Source organism: Pteropus vampyrus, unplaced genomic scaffold, assembly GCF_000151845.1.
Source record: "Pteropus vampyrus isolate Shadow unplaced genomic scaffold, Pvam_2.0 Scaffold388, whole genome shotgun sequence".
Taxonomy (NCBI): Eukaryota; Metazoa; Chordata; class Mammalia; order Chiroptera; family Pteropodidae; genus Pteropus; species Pteropus vampyrus.
In genome coordinates, this window is record NW_011889169.1 from 343,387 (window position 1) to 359,327 (window position 15,941).

Sequence of the window (15,941 nt, forward strand, 5' to 3'; positions counted from 1 at the left end):
CTAGATGTTGTATTTGAAAAATTATTTGTAGGAATCATTTGAGACGCATACGTAGCAAGGTACTTTCCTCCACAGAGAGCCTACTCATGTCAGTTATCTGTGGATGTTACTGGTCCAGGGACCACCTTAAAACAAGTTTCAAATCTGATATTCCCTCCATAGGACTGTAATTCTTCTCTGGGTCTTCTACTCTCTGTTCACTCTCACTCTAAGGTTGTAATTTCTCTAATTATTAGACTCTTCACCTTGTGAGGGTCTTAGGCTTTGGTTTCTGTCAGAACAAAATTCTGATTTTCAGAGATAAAGACCCATTGGGCTTCCTTGTTTGGTGCTTTGAGTTCTCATTTCTTGTCACTTTTGGTTATAATTATCTGGTTTTTTGTTTGTTTGTTTTTGTGTTTTTTTTAGAATGTGAAAGAGAAAGGGGAGAAGATGTGTGTGTTTAATCCATTCTCTTTAGTTATCCACAGTAGGAGGGTTGACCCAAATAACTTAGTCCACCATTACTGAAAACAGGAAAATTATCTGCAAAAATCTTGTTTTTTTTTACTTTGAAAACTGAGAAGCTCTAATCACACTTTCAAGGATCATCTACACCCCTTAGTTGTCATTTTTAGGCATTTTGCTCTGTGACCTCTGCAGTAAAAACTGATTTTTATGAGGAGTGAAGATAACAAGAGAATGAGATCTGAATTGCAGTGATTGTGAATTAATGATTTAATTTTTTCTTTTAGGCACACACAGTAACAGTTGAGTAGAGTACACCAGTACTCTCAGAATCATATATAAAAGAGTTGCTGATCTTATAGGGGATAACAAAGTGTACCAGCCTTTGGTAATTTTGGGGTGAAATTACAGGTGTTTAAAAGTTCTTAACTTGTTTAAAGTATTGTGCTTTGCAATTTCTTGTTTTAGTGTTCATCTGAATAATTCTTGTGTGTTCTTCAAAACTAAGCCTAGATGTTATTTTTTCCCTGATAGCTTTTCCTCAAATATTGAGAGTACTCCATAAATATTTGTTGAATGAGTGATCATAGGTTGGTGGGTGACTTAAATTCCCTTCGATTCCTGCAGAGCATCCTGACAATTCTTTCAAGGACTGATCACATGAGATTGTAATGGTCCATTTTTTATGTCAGAGAGCAGAGATATTTTCTCTTTATTCTTTAGGGCCTAGAGAAAGATTCTCTTCTTGGTAACAGGCACACATTTCCTGGTACGTGGTAAATGTTCAGTAAATGCTTACTGAGTGAACATTCTGCTCTTGATTGAAAAGGAATAGTGTATTGGAAATTAAAGGCACCTATGGAACAAGTTTCAGATAGTATTAACTACTTACGCTTTCTTGTGTTCACATGGCCTTCTGAGCAATGCCACTTTTGAAAGGGGAAAAGTCAAGATTATATGACTCAGTTTTTGTCTGCTTCTAAAACAAAGCAGTAACGTAGTTATTTTCTCCCTGAGTTTATTCCACAAATTTTATTTCTCTCTTACTAATTTATGCTAGGAAGGAAAGGTCATTTTCTGCAGCAGTGTGTAAAAGGTGTTGTTTTCCTTATACAACTGCTTTTCCTCTCAAGCACTGCTTTTCCTCTTAGTACTGTCCTAAGTCATGCAGACAGTGCTATAGAAATCTTTGTTCTGTCTCAATGGTTTTGAGCTCCTGTTCATTCACTATGGTTGATCTAGGATTGGTAGGATTTTTTTTTAAGTAGAGACCCTAAAAACATTAGGATTACAAGAACTAATAAAGCTGTATTCAGTTTGAAAATAAGACTTTTTAAATTTAAAGTTCCAGAATAATCTTTTACAGTTCTAATATTAGAAAATTCATCTCTAAAAATACATTAGCACAAATGACTAATCAGACTGTTATCTGGTGTTAGACCACTTACTAAGCCTTTAATTTTCTTTTTAGTTGCCAGATTGAAAAACAGAAATCACATGGAAGAGAAGATATTAGAGGGAGAAACTGGCTAAAGAGGGCAAGAGAAGTTTTTATTGAAATTAATTCTGTTATATTTCATTTATGTCAATAAACTACTCATTTTGGCAGTGCATATTTTAGCCTTGTTTAATGAAGTTTCCATTTCCTTGGCACTTTACAAAGAATAGGTCAAGCAGAGCCATGTAATCGTCTTTGGTTATAGGTGTGTGTGGTCAGACTTTAGTAGGGAAAATTTTGTCAGCTAGATAATTTTTCATAGTTGATTGGCTTTTGTAGGTTAAATGAACAAACAAAACTCAGTCGTGTCTTCAGAGTCATTCTGAGGGCTTTTTATTTTATTTATTTATTTATTTAGGCGAGGCAACCCTTGGTTGACCTCACAGATTGCAAGGACCTTGTCAGCTTACAATCCCTCATTTTTTATTTTTTACACCTACAGCACCTCGTCCTCCTAGATTGTCTCCCATCCAAGTACTAACCAGGCCCGAGATCAAACGAGATCCGGCTTGTTCAGGGTGGCATGGCCATAGACTCTGAGGGCTTTTTAGATAGAAGTAATGATCTGAAGTGATTAGCCACTAAAGTTACACCTCCTTTGATGCAATTATATGGAAACAAGGATTAAGTAAGGTCATTTAAACCGGAAATTATTAGGAAAGGTAATACTTTTTCTGTCAGATTTTCTTAAGGTATACTTGTATGACGAATGGTGGATAGGAGAATTGACCTTGAGGATATTCAGGACTCAGACACTTTTCCAGACTTGCAAATAAGCTGTTATAAAAATTGCTAAAATTAAATTTCTCCAGTATTCTTCTTTTAATTGTTGTGGAGGGAGAAAGACTATTCTGAACTGTGCCTCTGTTATTTAATAGAAGAAGCTATAATGGAGAGAGAGACAGCGAAGGGAACAGTTGCTCAAGAACCCTTCAGTTGGTCTTCCAGTTCTCCTAGCTGCGTACGAGATGACAAGAAGTTGAAGGCAACTTCATTTTCATTTCTTTTTCCTTTTTTTTTTTAACCAACATTGATTTGATCAACATATTTACTGTGCATTCTACAAAATGCAAAGCCTTGAGCTGGGTACTGTAAAGTAAAAAGATAAATGAGACTTGTCCTTGGCTTCAGGAAGCCATGGGTCTAATAGGGAAATTAAGGTTTGAAAGACTACTATATACAAGGTGTAGAAAGTGTTAAGTTTTGTAGGAATGAAAAGACTTGAACCTTGAAGGTCAGCCAACTTGGCTTTGAATCCCAACTTCATGTCTACTGGAGATTCTTGGTTAAGCTGCTGAGCTTACTTAGACTGTTTTCCTATCTGTAGATTAGGGAAAGAAATGCCTGACTCATAGAATTGCTGGGAGGGTTAGATATTTAAAGCTGAGAACCTCTTTTAACTCCAGACTTTTGTAATACCTAATTGCCTATTCGGTGTCCTTTTTAATGTCTCAAAGCCATTTTAACCTTAAGCCCAAAACCTTACTTGTGACTCTCTTCCAGAATATCTTCTTTTTCCATGAATGACATCAACAGTCTAGCCAGAAATCTAAAACTCACCTCCTACTTCTTATCCCATTATCCAGTCCACCCACAGCTATTGATTTTACACCATAAAATTTTGTTCCTCATATTAGTCCACCTGTTTCTATTGCGACCACCATAGGTCATCCTTTCATCATCTCTCACACAACAGCTTCCTGTCTCTCCCTAAATCTGTTCTCTCTGCCTGTCCTATACCTGGCCAGAGCAAACTTTTTCAGATCAAATGTACAGGTGGGTCACTTTCTGCTTAAAGCTCTTTGATGAATTTCCATTATCCCTAGTCTACAAATAAAATCTTAAAGGCATATTTGTCTCACCCTTGTTATGCCTTGCTCATTATTATATTCCCCAGGCCTAGCTTAGTAGTTTTTCATAGTAAATTCTTATGTATTTAAGGGATGAACAAAGGAAGGAATGTATGAAAGAACCAAACCAATAATTGAGAAATATAAACTGTTCCTGTGTTTCCTTCCTCTTAGGCTGCATGTGAATATACATGCACATTTACAGAGATACAAATGAAATACTGTTTCTGCATAAAATGTTTATCTTTGATGACTTCTCTTTTTTGTCTTTTCACATCCCCTCTTATCCACCCATACCTTTACCCTCCTCCATTCTTCTTTGTACCATTTTATTTTTCTGAAGTTGCTGAGCTACATACAGTTCAAGAACCTGTTTTCTTCTCTCCATGCACTTAATGAAGGCCAACTATTTGAAATTCATATGAATGATTGTCTTACTATAAGATTATTTGGTATGCATGAGAGCAAGCAAACACCTTTTTGGGGTACTGCAAAATAGGTAGGTGTACTCCCAGTGGAGAATCAAATCCACCAGTTTATAAATTAGGGTCCCAGCTAATGAGGCAAAAAGCTGCAAGGGTCAGTCAGACGAGTACTTGAGAATCATCTCAAGAGTTTCATTATGAATGGTCTTGCTCTGCTCTTCACAGACAATGTCAAAGCCTTTAGAGAGCCGAGGAAGACTGGGTGGTAAGAGTGTGATAGATAAATGGGATAGTAAATGGAAGTTGGAGAGTATTTTCCTCGTGAGTCAGGTGGTTTCCAGGGAGAAATGAAGTCTCATTTTGTAATGTTATGTCCACCTATGAGTTGGCCCTTAGAGACTAGGAATTAACCACAGCTCCTATCATTTTTGTATTTTAAAGGTAACTAAAAATGAAGGCTGTGGCCTTTTTAAAGATGAGTTTTTGCTTATTTATTTTCATTAAGGAGCTATGGCATAATTATTTAATAATTTACATGTTTTGGTGTTTCTGAGCTGTTTCTGGAAGATATCTCACTTGATCTTCAGTCTGTAAAAGTGCAGTTAGGCAGGCAGGTTTTGTAAATGATGAACCAAAGGTGGAAGAAGCCCAGCAGAGAAGTCCTGTAGCCAGTTAGGTGTTTGAAACCAGGACTCCACTCCCTGTTTCATCACACTATTGTATCTAATCCCAGTTACTAAATTTGTGTCAATTTTACAAACTTCTTAAACTGATGGGGAAGGGTTTTGAGATCCACAGATAAAGGGTGTCTATTAGGTTTAAAATATTAACCAAGAGAATAAAATGCCTATAAATAAATATAGAAACCGAAGAGAAAATATTGTTTTTATCAGAGCAGAAGCTAATTTAGTAGTTTAGTGTCATTAAAAGCCATAAATGCATGGGGACAGTATTTCTACTGGTTTCAGCTGTTGTCTATACTGTTTCGGCTGTTTGTGTACACACACACACATACCCCTTTACCCATCTTCTTAGTGTCTCGTGAATGCAGATATCATAGCCACAAAAAAGGGAGCAGCCCTAAAACAAAAAATGACCCATTTCTTTTGGAAGAACAAAAGTTACAATAAAAGTCTGCTTTCTGGTTTTTTGCTTATTTGGGGTGTGCGTTTTACACTTAACCAATGTTAGGTAAAGATAAATTAGGTTACTATCACCCTGTTTGTTTTATAACACTGAAGAAATAAATATTTGGAAATAATTTTAAAGACTGTTTAGGTTCACTTTTTTGTAAGTATTTGAACAATATTGTTTTCTGACTATTTAAATTTATATTCATGGGAACCCAGAGTTGAATTATATACTTATGGGACCCCAGATTTGAAGAGAGGCAAGTTATAGGAGTTTTATGGATGAGAGATTTCATAAGTAGATAATATACATGGATCTTTTGATCTCATGTATTGCAGGGAGAGTATCACCGATTGTGTTTGTCACACTTCCAAGTATAGCATTAACCCCCATCCTAGTCTCTCTACCTCTGAAAGCTCTAAGCCACTAAAACCATGAGCATAAGGAGACATCTATTCTGGCTTATCTCCTCTGGGTATGGTAACTAAACTCCAGCTTAAATACAGCGTTGGTAAAGGCATGCAGTTGTCATAAACGGATCTCTTAGAGCTCTCAAATAGGCACAGTTCTAAACAGTTCACATTCAATAATTCATTGAATTCTCACCACAAACCTATGAGGTAAATACAGTTATCTCTAGGTTATAGTCTGGTTGAATGTCAGTTCCTCTACTATGTGTCCTTTGACAAATTATTTAACCTTTCTTTACTTCAGTTTCCTCATCTGCAAAATGGAGATGATAACTTTCTTTACCACTTTTGTGTTGAGGATTAAATAAAATCCAAGTATAGCACATGGCAAATGTGCATATCTGGCTGGCACTTAGTGAATGCTTGTAGATGTTAGCTATGGTTATTTAACTAGTTTATGATTGATTACATGGCAAAAGAGATCACTGTTACAAGAATTGGTATTAAGTAGCTATGTGATTGTGGGTAAATTTTCTAGTTGTCTTATACCTATATTTTTAAACCTTTTATTTGGAAATAACTTCAAATTTACATGAGACAAAAATAAAAATAGTATAGTTATGACACTAAAAGCACAGACAACAAAAGACAAAATAAATTGGACTTCGTCAAAATTAAGTTTTGTTCAACAAAGGACACCAACAGAATGAAAAGACAACCTACCCAATGGGAGAAGATATTTGCAAATCATGTATCTGTGATGATAAGAGTTTAGTAACCAGAGTATATAAACAACCACAACTCAACAACTCTCCCCCCCAAGAAAAAAGGCAAATATCTTGAATAGTCATCTCTCCAAAGAAGATATATAAATGGCCAATAAGCACATGAAAAAAATACTCAGCATCACTAATCATTGGGGAAATGCAAATGAAAACTACAATGAGATAACCATTTTACATCCATTAGGATGACTACTATAAAAAAAAAAATGATGTCAAGGTTGTGGAGAAATTGGAACCCTTGTAAATTGCTGATAGGAATAACAAATTATGTAGCCACTGTGGAAAACCTCAAAAAATTAATTACCAGATGATCAGGCAATTCTGATTCTGGGTATACAACCAAAAGTATCAAAAGCAGGAACTCCAAAAAGATATTTGTACACCAGTGTTCATAGTATTGTTCACAATAGCCTAAAAGTGAAAACAACCCAAGTGTCTATTGATGACATAATAGGTAAACAAAATGTGGTCTGTACATACAGTGGAACTATTCAGCCCTAAAAGGGAAGGAAATTATGGCATACACTACAATATGGATTAACCTTGAACACATGCTAAATGAAACAAGCCAAATGTAAAAGGACAAGTATTCTATGTTTCCACTTAAATGAGGTACCTAAAATAGTCGGACTCATAGAGATAAAAAATGAGAGTGGTGTTTATAAGGAGCTGGGGGGAGGAGGGAGTTGGTGTCTAATAGGTACAGTGTTTCAGTATGGGATGGTGAATAATCTTGGAGATGGAGGGTGTGGTGATGGTTGCCCAAAAAATAAAGGTATTCATTGCTACTGAACTGTACACTTAAATATGGTTAAACTGGTAAGTTTCATGTGTATATTTTACAGTAATTTTTAAAATACATGTTTCAACAAAAAGTAAAAGTAGTACAAAAATCTGTATCCCCTTTACCCAGATTTACCTATTTAATATTTTACCCCATTTGCTTTATCATGTGTGAGTGTACTCTTGAGTATACCTAATCTACCACCTAAATTCAACTTTTGTCATTTGAAAGTATTGTTTTTTCGGTTTTTTTTTAATAGCATCTTCCCCCCTCCAGTATAGGATATAGTCTAGGGTAGGACATTGTATTTAGTTGTCATGTCTTTTTAGCCTTCCTTTGTCTTTTATAATATTGACTTTTTTTTTAAAGAGCACCTTTCCCTTCCACCTTAATAGAATCTTCCTCGTTTTCTGTTTGTCCAGTGTTTCCATGTAATTAGATTGAAGTTATACAGTCTTGGCCAGAACACTGCATAGGTGATGATGATGTCCTCTTCAGGTTATGACATCTGGAGACTCGGTACATTTTTAATTGAATGCAGGGTGACGGGAATCAACGGATACTATAGGAATCAGAAGAATCAAGGAAGACATAAAGGAGACTTAATTTATAGATTCGGTAGAAATCATATTTCTAAAATTTTACCAGTTTTCTCTCAAATTTTGCATTAGTTCAACCAATATATATTACTGTTTTCTGCCAGTTTTTATTAAGCTTGTCCCTGTATTAAATCAAGAGGAGATTCCTGATTTTTTAAAATTTTAATGAAATTAAGTGTGTCAAATGATGACCAAGGATCTACTGATTATTACATAAGGTTCCCCAAATGATTTGGATCAGTATAAAATGATGTTAAATTTTGATATAAAGAACATCCAAACTTTAGATGAGAGGTAAAAAGCTACATTGCAGAATAGGATTGGGGTTAATATAGGTTTAAGTTTCTTGGGGTTTTGGTTTGTGGGTTTTTTTCATATTGTAGGAAACACTATTGTTGACACAGTTGGGATATATGTATTGGTTTAACAGGTAAGAAAGTCAGAGGTATATTTGGGGCCATTCTTATAAGTTGGTTTTTCTTGCCATATACTTTAAAAAAATAATTTATTGGCCTTTGTGCATTTTGTCTCTGCAGTTTGAAGAAAACAGGTCTGAAACAAAGTCTTACCCCCAGCTGTCTCTGAACACAGTGACTGCCAGATCTCCAAACATCAAGTCCAGCTTTGTCCGCCAACCTGTCTGACATGTCGGGACCCGTGCCAAGCAGGGCCAGAGTTTACACAGATGTTAATACGCACAGACCCCGAGAGTACTGGGATTACGAGTCACATGTGGTGGAATGGGGGTAATTGTTTCCTTTCACTTCACTATACTCACCAAAGGGCTGACTCTTGTGGATTTATCGAGAGATTTATGACTGCATTTATAAACTGCAAGATCAAAGTCTGATTTGTGTTTTCTTTTCCAATGAGGAAGCATGGCGTTGCTTTGGGAACTTAACAATTTTGATAGGCTTATCATTTAATTTCAGTCTCATTCTTTTCTCAGATTTATATATTCTGTATACAAAGCTGGTAACAAAGAGTTGCCTATCAATTTGCTTCAACTAAGGGCTTTGCAGTTAGGTGAGAATTAATACTTGGGAGGCTTTAAAAACATCACATTCTTATGTAAAGTATTTTTGAGGTCAGAGAATGTTGTCTCATGATGATACTGAAGGATGAAACAGTTCTCCAGAAAGGTGTCCTCTATCTAATGAGAAGTAGAATTAAAGCCTTAAAACATTTACCCTTATCATGAGACTAAGCATGTGTAACATGGGATTCAGCCCAGATACCATCTTGAAAAGCTACATTTGCGCTTCTGATTCTTTATGCAGCCTCATTTGGATTTTTGCATATTTTATACCAACATAGTATGTATTTAATTGAGGTTATAACTTGAGGTTTAAAAGGTTATAACTTTTCGTGATAATATTTTGACAGTCAAATGCAAAAGAAAGCAATTTGAAAACTCATAAAGCTACAGCTCCTATATGCTTCATTTTATATCTATCCACCTTTGTCCATAGTCTGTAAGTTGATAAATAATTGTCATGGATGTATTTTAATCATGATTGGGCCATGATTCTTAACAGTAAGTACATTGCCTCTGCACAAGGAAGCATAGTATGCTTCAAAGATGCCATCAAAAACCAATGGTACAATACCAATTAATGTTGTCATTATTAATAATCTAACAATTCCTCTTATGTCATGGGCTTTGGACTCTAGAAATACCTATGTTTTGCTACAGAAATTTCAACCACTGTATTCAAATTGAGTGCTTTGCACTTAGTTCTGCTTAACTATCACTAAACAGCCCTTTTGAGTTTTTGGCATGGTGCTATTTGGTTGTTTGTGTTTGATTCTATACCTTCTTGCAGGAGGAGAACTCAACCAGAACTAAGAGCCTTCCTCTAAAATTGCCATGCTACTGCATTGTTCATTTTCCTTAGTATCTTTTGCTTTCTCTGTTCATTCACTTTCTTTTTAGGTGCTTGAATTCTCAGCGTCTCTAGCAGGAATAAATAGAATTTCGGCTGTACTAAAAGGACCATGTTTGTCATTCTTTAGAGCAGAGGTCCCCACCCCCCAGGCTACAGACTGGTACTGGTCCGTGACCTATTAGGAACCGGGCCAAACAGCAGGAAGTGAGCAGCGAGTAAAACTTCATCTCTATTTGCAGCCACTCCCAAGCACTAGCATCACCGCCTCAGCTCCACCTCAGATCATCAAGAATTAGATTCTCATAGGAGCACCAGTCCCTGGTGCCAAAAGGATTGGGGACAGCTGCTTAAGAGCAAAGTCATCTAAATTGTAGGCAGAGGCAGAGAGAAAATATTGGCTTTTCCCTTATTTTTTAAGCTACATCAAACATCTGATATAGCTTAGTGGTCATGGAATATGGGTAAAAGGAGAGGAAGGTACTCCTAACTATGGTTCATTATCTGTAGTATGGTTTGCAAACTCTATTATATGGACTATCCTCAGAGCTCGCCTTGGAAGGCAAGTGGGAGGTCAACCCTCTATGTTTGAAAGCCCATTAAAAATCGGCTGCTCTGCAAGTGTGGCCGAGTTGAAGTATTCTTATAACATGTTCACTTCCTGCTAGGTGTCAGCACTGGGCCAGGCACTGGAAGACAGGAATATATAAAAATTATTCTCCATTGGAAAGCCATCTATTGGAGGCAGGCGTACATAACAAACCCTAATACAGGCTGGCTATGTGTGGTATGTCAACAGAGATGTAAACAGTTTGAGATTTGAAAGAATAATTAGAAGGCTTAAATTTTCTAATTGTAGGAACAGACAGACATTTTTAATTGGCCCAATTAAAAAAATACAAAGTAACCAATTTGGAAATTATTTAAAATAACATTTCTTTTACTCCTACTAGTAATAGAGGTTTATAAGTTGAATTAGTGCTTGACAATTTGAACTTTTTAAATCATTGACTTACGATTCTTTTTGTTCACAGAAATCAAGATGACTACCAGCTGGTTCGAAAATTAGGCCGGGGTAAATACAGTGAAGTATTTGAAGCCATCAACATCACAAATAATGAAAAAGTTGTTGTTAAAATTCTCAAGGTGAGTACAAGAAGAGGTTATAATTTTAGAGGTATTTGGAATTTAGATTTAAGTAATGATGATGCCTTTTTTAAAGCAGCATTTGAAAAGGTTTTTGGAGGACTTTTAACACCTTTATTTTATTATATCCTCTGAAATTAATAGACAGATCAGGAAACCAAAACAAGAGAGATTTGACTCAAGTCATACCAGCTAGATTATGGCAGAGGAAGGGAGTAAAGGTTCAGTCTTCTCTCTCCTAGGTCTAATATTGATTTGTTTGCCTAATAACTGATTTTCTCTACTTTTAGTTATATTCCATGCTTTTATTTTCAATAAATGTTACCTCTACTGTGTAAAGATGCGCAGTCACAAATACAGGCCTTTAGAGGGCAGGCAGATGACACGCAGCTAGTCTGATGTAAGTGCCCATGATTAGAGGAGGTGAGTGGGTGCTGCAGCATGTGCTCCAGCTCCAACCAATTATTCCCTTGCTATAGTGCAAGTCTAGTGTTGCTTGATACTCTTGCAAAAAGAAACTAGAAATTTAGTATATGAATCGCCTCAATTTTTCAGTGTCGACTCGAGAGTTTAAGAACACTGTACAGATTCTAATTCAACAGGTCTAGGTGGGTCCTGGGAATTTGTGTATTTAAAACAAAAATCCAGGTTAAAATCCGGGTTGTTGGTTATCGTAGTTTAGTAGCCACCAGTCTTGTTAGTGAAGTGATAATATAAATTTAAAACAATTTCTGAGAATTGTATGCAGCGTGTCAGTAGTCTGAAGTGATTGATATCCGAGGAAAGACCTGCGTGGTTCAGTATGGCAGGCATGGGGTCACATGTGACTTTTGAGCATTTAGGTGTGACTGGTCCAAATTGAAATATGCTCTAAAGATAAAATATACTAGATTGCAAAGGCTTGGTACAAAAAAATATATAAAATTACTCATTAGTAATTCTTCGTATTGATTTACATGTTGAAATAAGATTTTGAATATATTGTTAAAATATATTAAATACTTTTTTAACATAGATACTAAAATATTTAAAATATATATGTGGCTTGCATTATATTTCTTTTGGACCAGTGCTGTTTTAGACTATTTAGAAGGAAGTCCTTGTGAAGGAGGTGCAGTTGGACCAAAGCCCTCCTTAGATACCACAACAGATGTGAAATGATGGGTGAGGACAAAGGAATATGAAAGATACACTCAAGGGACTCTACATAGTGGTCTTTTTAAAATAGAGGGAGGGGGTTCACATTTCTTTTTTGCAACAGTCTTATGAGATAGGTATTCTTGTTGATCATTTTATCCATAATGAAAGGCTTAAAGAGGTTATATAACTTGCCCATAGGCACACACAGCTAGCAAAATAGGATTTGCATTAGGCAGTCTTAATTCCAGGCCCACTTCAAACCCACAAGGTTATGCTGCACAAAGATGGTTTGGCCATCCTTGTTCTTGTTCCTGTTTCCATAACCTCTATTGATTGTTTATATAGACTTAGAGGAAGAAGTAGAAAGAGCCCATGTTTCATCCCAATTGATAAAAAGATTTTCCAAGATAGACCTTAGTATTATTAACCATTCATAATTCCTAGTTTGTATAGTTGTAAAAAGTTAACATATTAAGACTGATGATTGGAATTAAATGCTGATTCAACAGAGGTTTGATCTTTGAAATGAAAACCTTTTTTCTTTCGATTCAACATTGGCTAAGGACCTGCAGAGGTGCCTGGCACAGGGCTAGGAGAATGGGATTTAAAGTAGAGTCTGACACATTTCCTTCCTTAAAGGAGCTCATAAGTAAGCCATTTATGTATTACATTACCTGTTGAAATACCCTGAAATGCTTTATTTCACCGATGCTGCTTTACCCTTTCAGCCAGTAAAGAAGAAGAAAATCAAGCGTGAAATAAAGATTTTGGAGAATTTGCGAGGTGGTCCCAACATCATCACACTGGCGGACATTGTAAAAGACCCTGTGGTGAGTGTATAGTAGACACTAGCAAGGCCCACTAGGGCTGAGGTGGTGTTTGCCCCGGAGCACAGCTGGCCTCTTTTCGTTGCCCCCCTCTACCATTAAGTCCTGCTTTAAAAGTGCTTAATCAGTTATACCATTTAACTAGCTTGGGTCTTTCTTTCAAAGAGACCTCCACCCACAGACTATTTCTTATTCTTCTAGGCTAAGAGACTGATAGCACTGGAAACTGAAATGTGTTAATCCATTTTGCAAACTCAGGTCCGATGCCGAGGGGCGATGGGCGCATTGTCGGGCTGCCTACAGCCTGGTGAGACTTCAGCTCCATGTCTTCTGTTTGAAATCCATCCCAAAACTGACCTAAATGTGGTGATGATCAGAGTGGGGAGGGCTTGTAGCAATAGAGGGTTTCCTGCTACTGAGGCAAGGACTGCCAAATTCACCACGTAGCATCCGCCAACATTGTGCCCACTAAAGCTGCCAGGGCTATTGCTAATGAGTGTTTTCTTTTTCTTTCCCCTAGTCACGAACCCCTGCCTTGGTTTTTGAACATGTAAACAACACAGACTTCAAGGTATAATATATAACTGACTATTTCAAGTTGTTGGGTTTTTAGACCACATAGAAATCCTTTTAGGGATGTTACTATTAGAAGAACTTTCATCTTACTAGCTTAAAAAGAGCTTTTTATCTTTATAGTGTTAAATTTTAAGATAAAAATACTCCTGTACAAACTGCCCACTTTCTACCTTTTGATGTTTTGCCCTTTTGTTTCATGCTTTTTTTTAATGAGCCATACATTTACTTCTCGCCACCTTTACCATTCATTTGATAGTTTCTGCTGATGAAAGCAATAACGTGTTCAGTAGGATGTCTGGCCTAGGGCATTTTGCTTTAAAATGACAGTGTTCAAGAAGAAATGTATTGTGTATGTAAAAGCAAGGTCTGCTTATGTTTTAGGATTCCTCGGAAACTGGGCTCTAGATTTTAAAAAGGGATGAGTGGGGAAGGGTAGTATAAATTCTGCTACAACACAAACTTCTACAACAGCTATCTCTGACTTCTAGCCCATCCATCGGCCTACTTATTTCAAACAGTTCTCAATTCCAGTACAACAGAAGAATGTGGGCACTCTCTTGGGTTTTGACTTGCCTTTGTACCAGTCCAGTGTCAAGAATGTTAGGTATCAATAAATGAGTGAATTCTTTTGCTGAGAGGAGGAAAAAAAGGAAGAACTGTTTTAGAACCAGAGTAGTAATTCAGAGAAAACATTGTCAGAAGACATCACTAACCATTTAATGATATGTGCATGTTGTTTTAAAAAAAACAAAAAAACAAAAAACAAAACTACAACTCTCGAAACTGGGAAGGATACATAACAGTTGTTCAGAGTCTACTTCCAAATCGGGACAGGAATAGTTCTGTTAAATTAGCTTGACAGATTTGACAGCAGGCCATCTATCTACATACCCAGTGCCTATAACTATGTAAGCCAAAGATGGGTTAGTTCCCTACTAAGGAGGCTGTGTACTTGCCAAAATGCTTTTTATGAGAAGACATGGGGGTGGGAGGCGGTAAATGAAAAAGCAAACTCAAATTACAAATATATATTGATGCATGTTGCATATATGAATTGGTATGTTCCCAATAGTGGATTATAGCTTCAGCAATACAAATTTATGTAATTCTTCACTTTTACATGTAGAGTTGAAGACCCAAAGTATCTCTTTAAAGTGAATATTATGTTGGAGAAGTAGAGACTGGTGTAGAGACAGATCTTGGAACGATGGCAAATGAGCCAAGTCTTGGTTTGAATTACAACAAATGAGGATGAGAAATTGCCTTCCATCAGCAGTATTTCATGGCTCAAATGTTGCATTTGTCTTTAACAGCAATTGTACCAGACGTTAACAGACTATGATATTCGATTTTACATGTATGAGATTCTGAAGGTAAGGGGACCTTGAATACTAAATATTTCTAGATTGATCTTCCCTTGTTAAATAACCCAGATGACTATAGAAAAGCCAGTGAATTAACTTTGTAAAATATGTTGAAAGAAGGTGCCTCTTCTGCTAATGTAAGGGTTATGGGATAGGGCTTAGTAGGAATATAATTTAGAATGCTTTGGAAAGGCTATTTAGAAGAGAGCTGGGATCCCTTAAATAATTGTAATCTCCATCTTGCTCCTATAAAAATTAACAATTGTCCAAACTTGTAAAAATAGCTCCTAATGTGCTGGCTTCTGGTGTACTTTATTTCACTTAAAGTTGAACAAGTAAAACAGTAAACTTTTAACTCAACCATCAGTCATTGTCCTAAGGACTATGTAAATTTCTACTTAGAGATTGCTGATGTAGAGTGGACTTTGATTTCTAAAGTGGGATCACCAGCTTGCTCTTGGGAGTCACGAGATCAGCATTATAAGGGAGAAAATTGCTAAATGTTGGCTAAAGTTTCTTACTAAATGAGGGTTGACTTAAAGCCCACATTTGAACCTTAGGAGTACCTTGAAGAGACTATGCCAGCAGAGATATTTGATCTTTCCATTGGCTCATGCAATCTGTGGCAAGCAGTTCTTCACAAAGTTAAGGATATGCCTGCCTGCCCTGGGAACCATAGGAACCCAAATTGCCCTTCAGGAAGGACAAGAATTTATTTGGCCAATGACATCAGCTGACTTTAAAGGCCAGGATTAGCAATCTCCAACGGTTATGCCACTCACTTCACCTAAGTTTGAGATTGCACATGGTTTTCAAATTGGATTTGATGTCATAAATCAGGAGTAGACAAACTTCTTTACAGGGATAAACAGTAAAATTTTAGGCTCAGTGGACCATAGAGTCTTTCCCAGACTACTCAGCTCTGCTGCTGTAATGTGAAAGCAGTCACAACATGCAAATAAATAGGCATGGCTGTATTCCAATAAAATATTCACAAAAACAACAGGCCATATTTGGCCCATGGGCTATGATTTGTCAACCTCTATTGTAGACTCTTGGCTGCTACAGAATAA

At 36.6% G+C, this 15,941-nt stretch overlaps 1 protein-coding gene across 1 annotated transcript in view; it reads left to right on the forward strand.

Moving 5' to 3' along the window:
* Positions 1 to 15,941, forward strand: part of CSNK2A1 (casein kinase 2 alpha 1) — a 44,494-nt gene that overhangs the window by 17,355 nt on the left and 11,198 nt on the right. The window contains exons 2-6 of the mRNA XM_011380105.2: positions 8,466 to 8,675; positions 10,850 to 10,961; positions 12,830 to 12,931; positions 13,449 to 13,499; positions 14,818 to 14,877. Of these exons, the coding sequence (XP_011378407.1) occupies positions 8,575 to 8,675; positions 10,850 to 10,961; positions 12,830 to 12,931; positions 13,449 to 13,499; positions 14,818 to 14,877 (426 nt within the window). The 5' untranslated portion in view covers positions 8,466 to 8,574. The remainder of the gene's footprint in view (positions 1 to 8,465; positions 8,676 to 10,849; positions 10,962 to 12,829; positions 12,932 to 13,448; positions 13,500 to 14,817; positions 14,878 to 15,941) is intronic.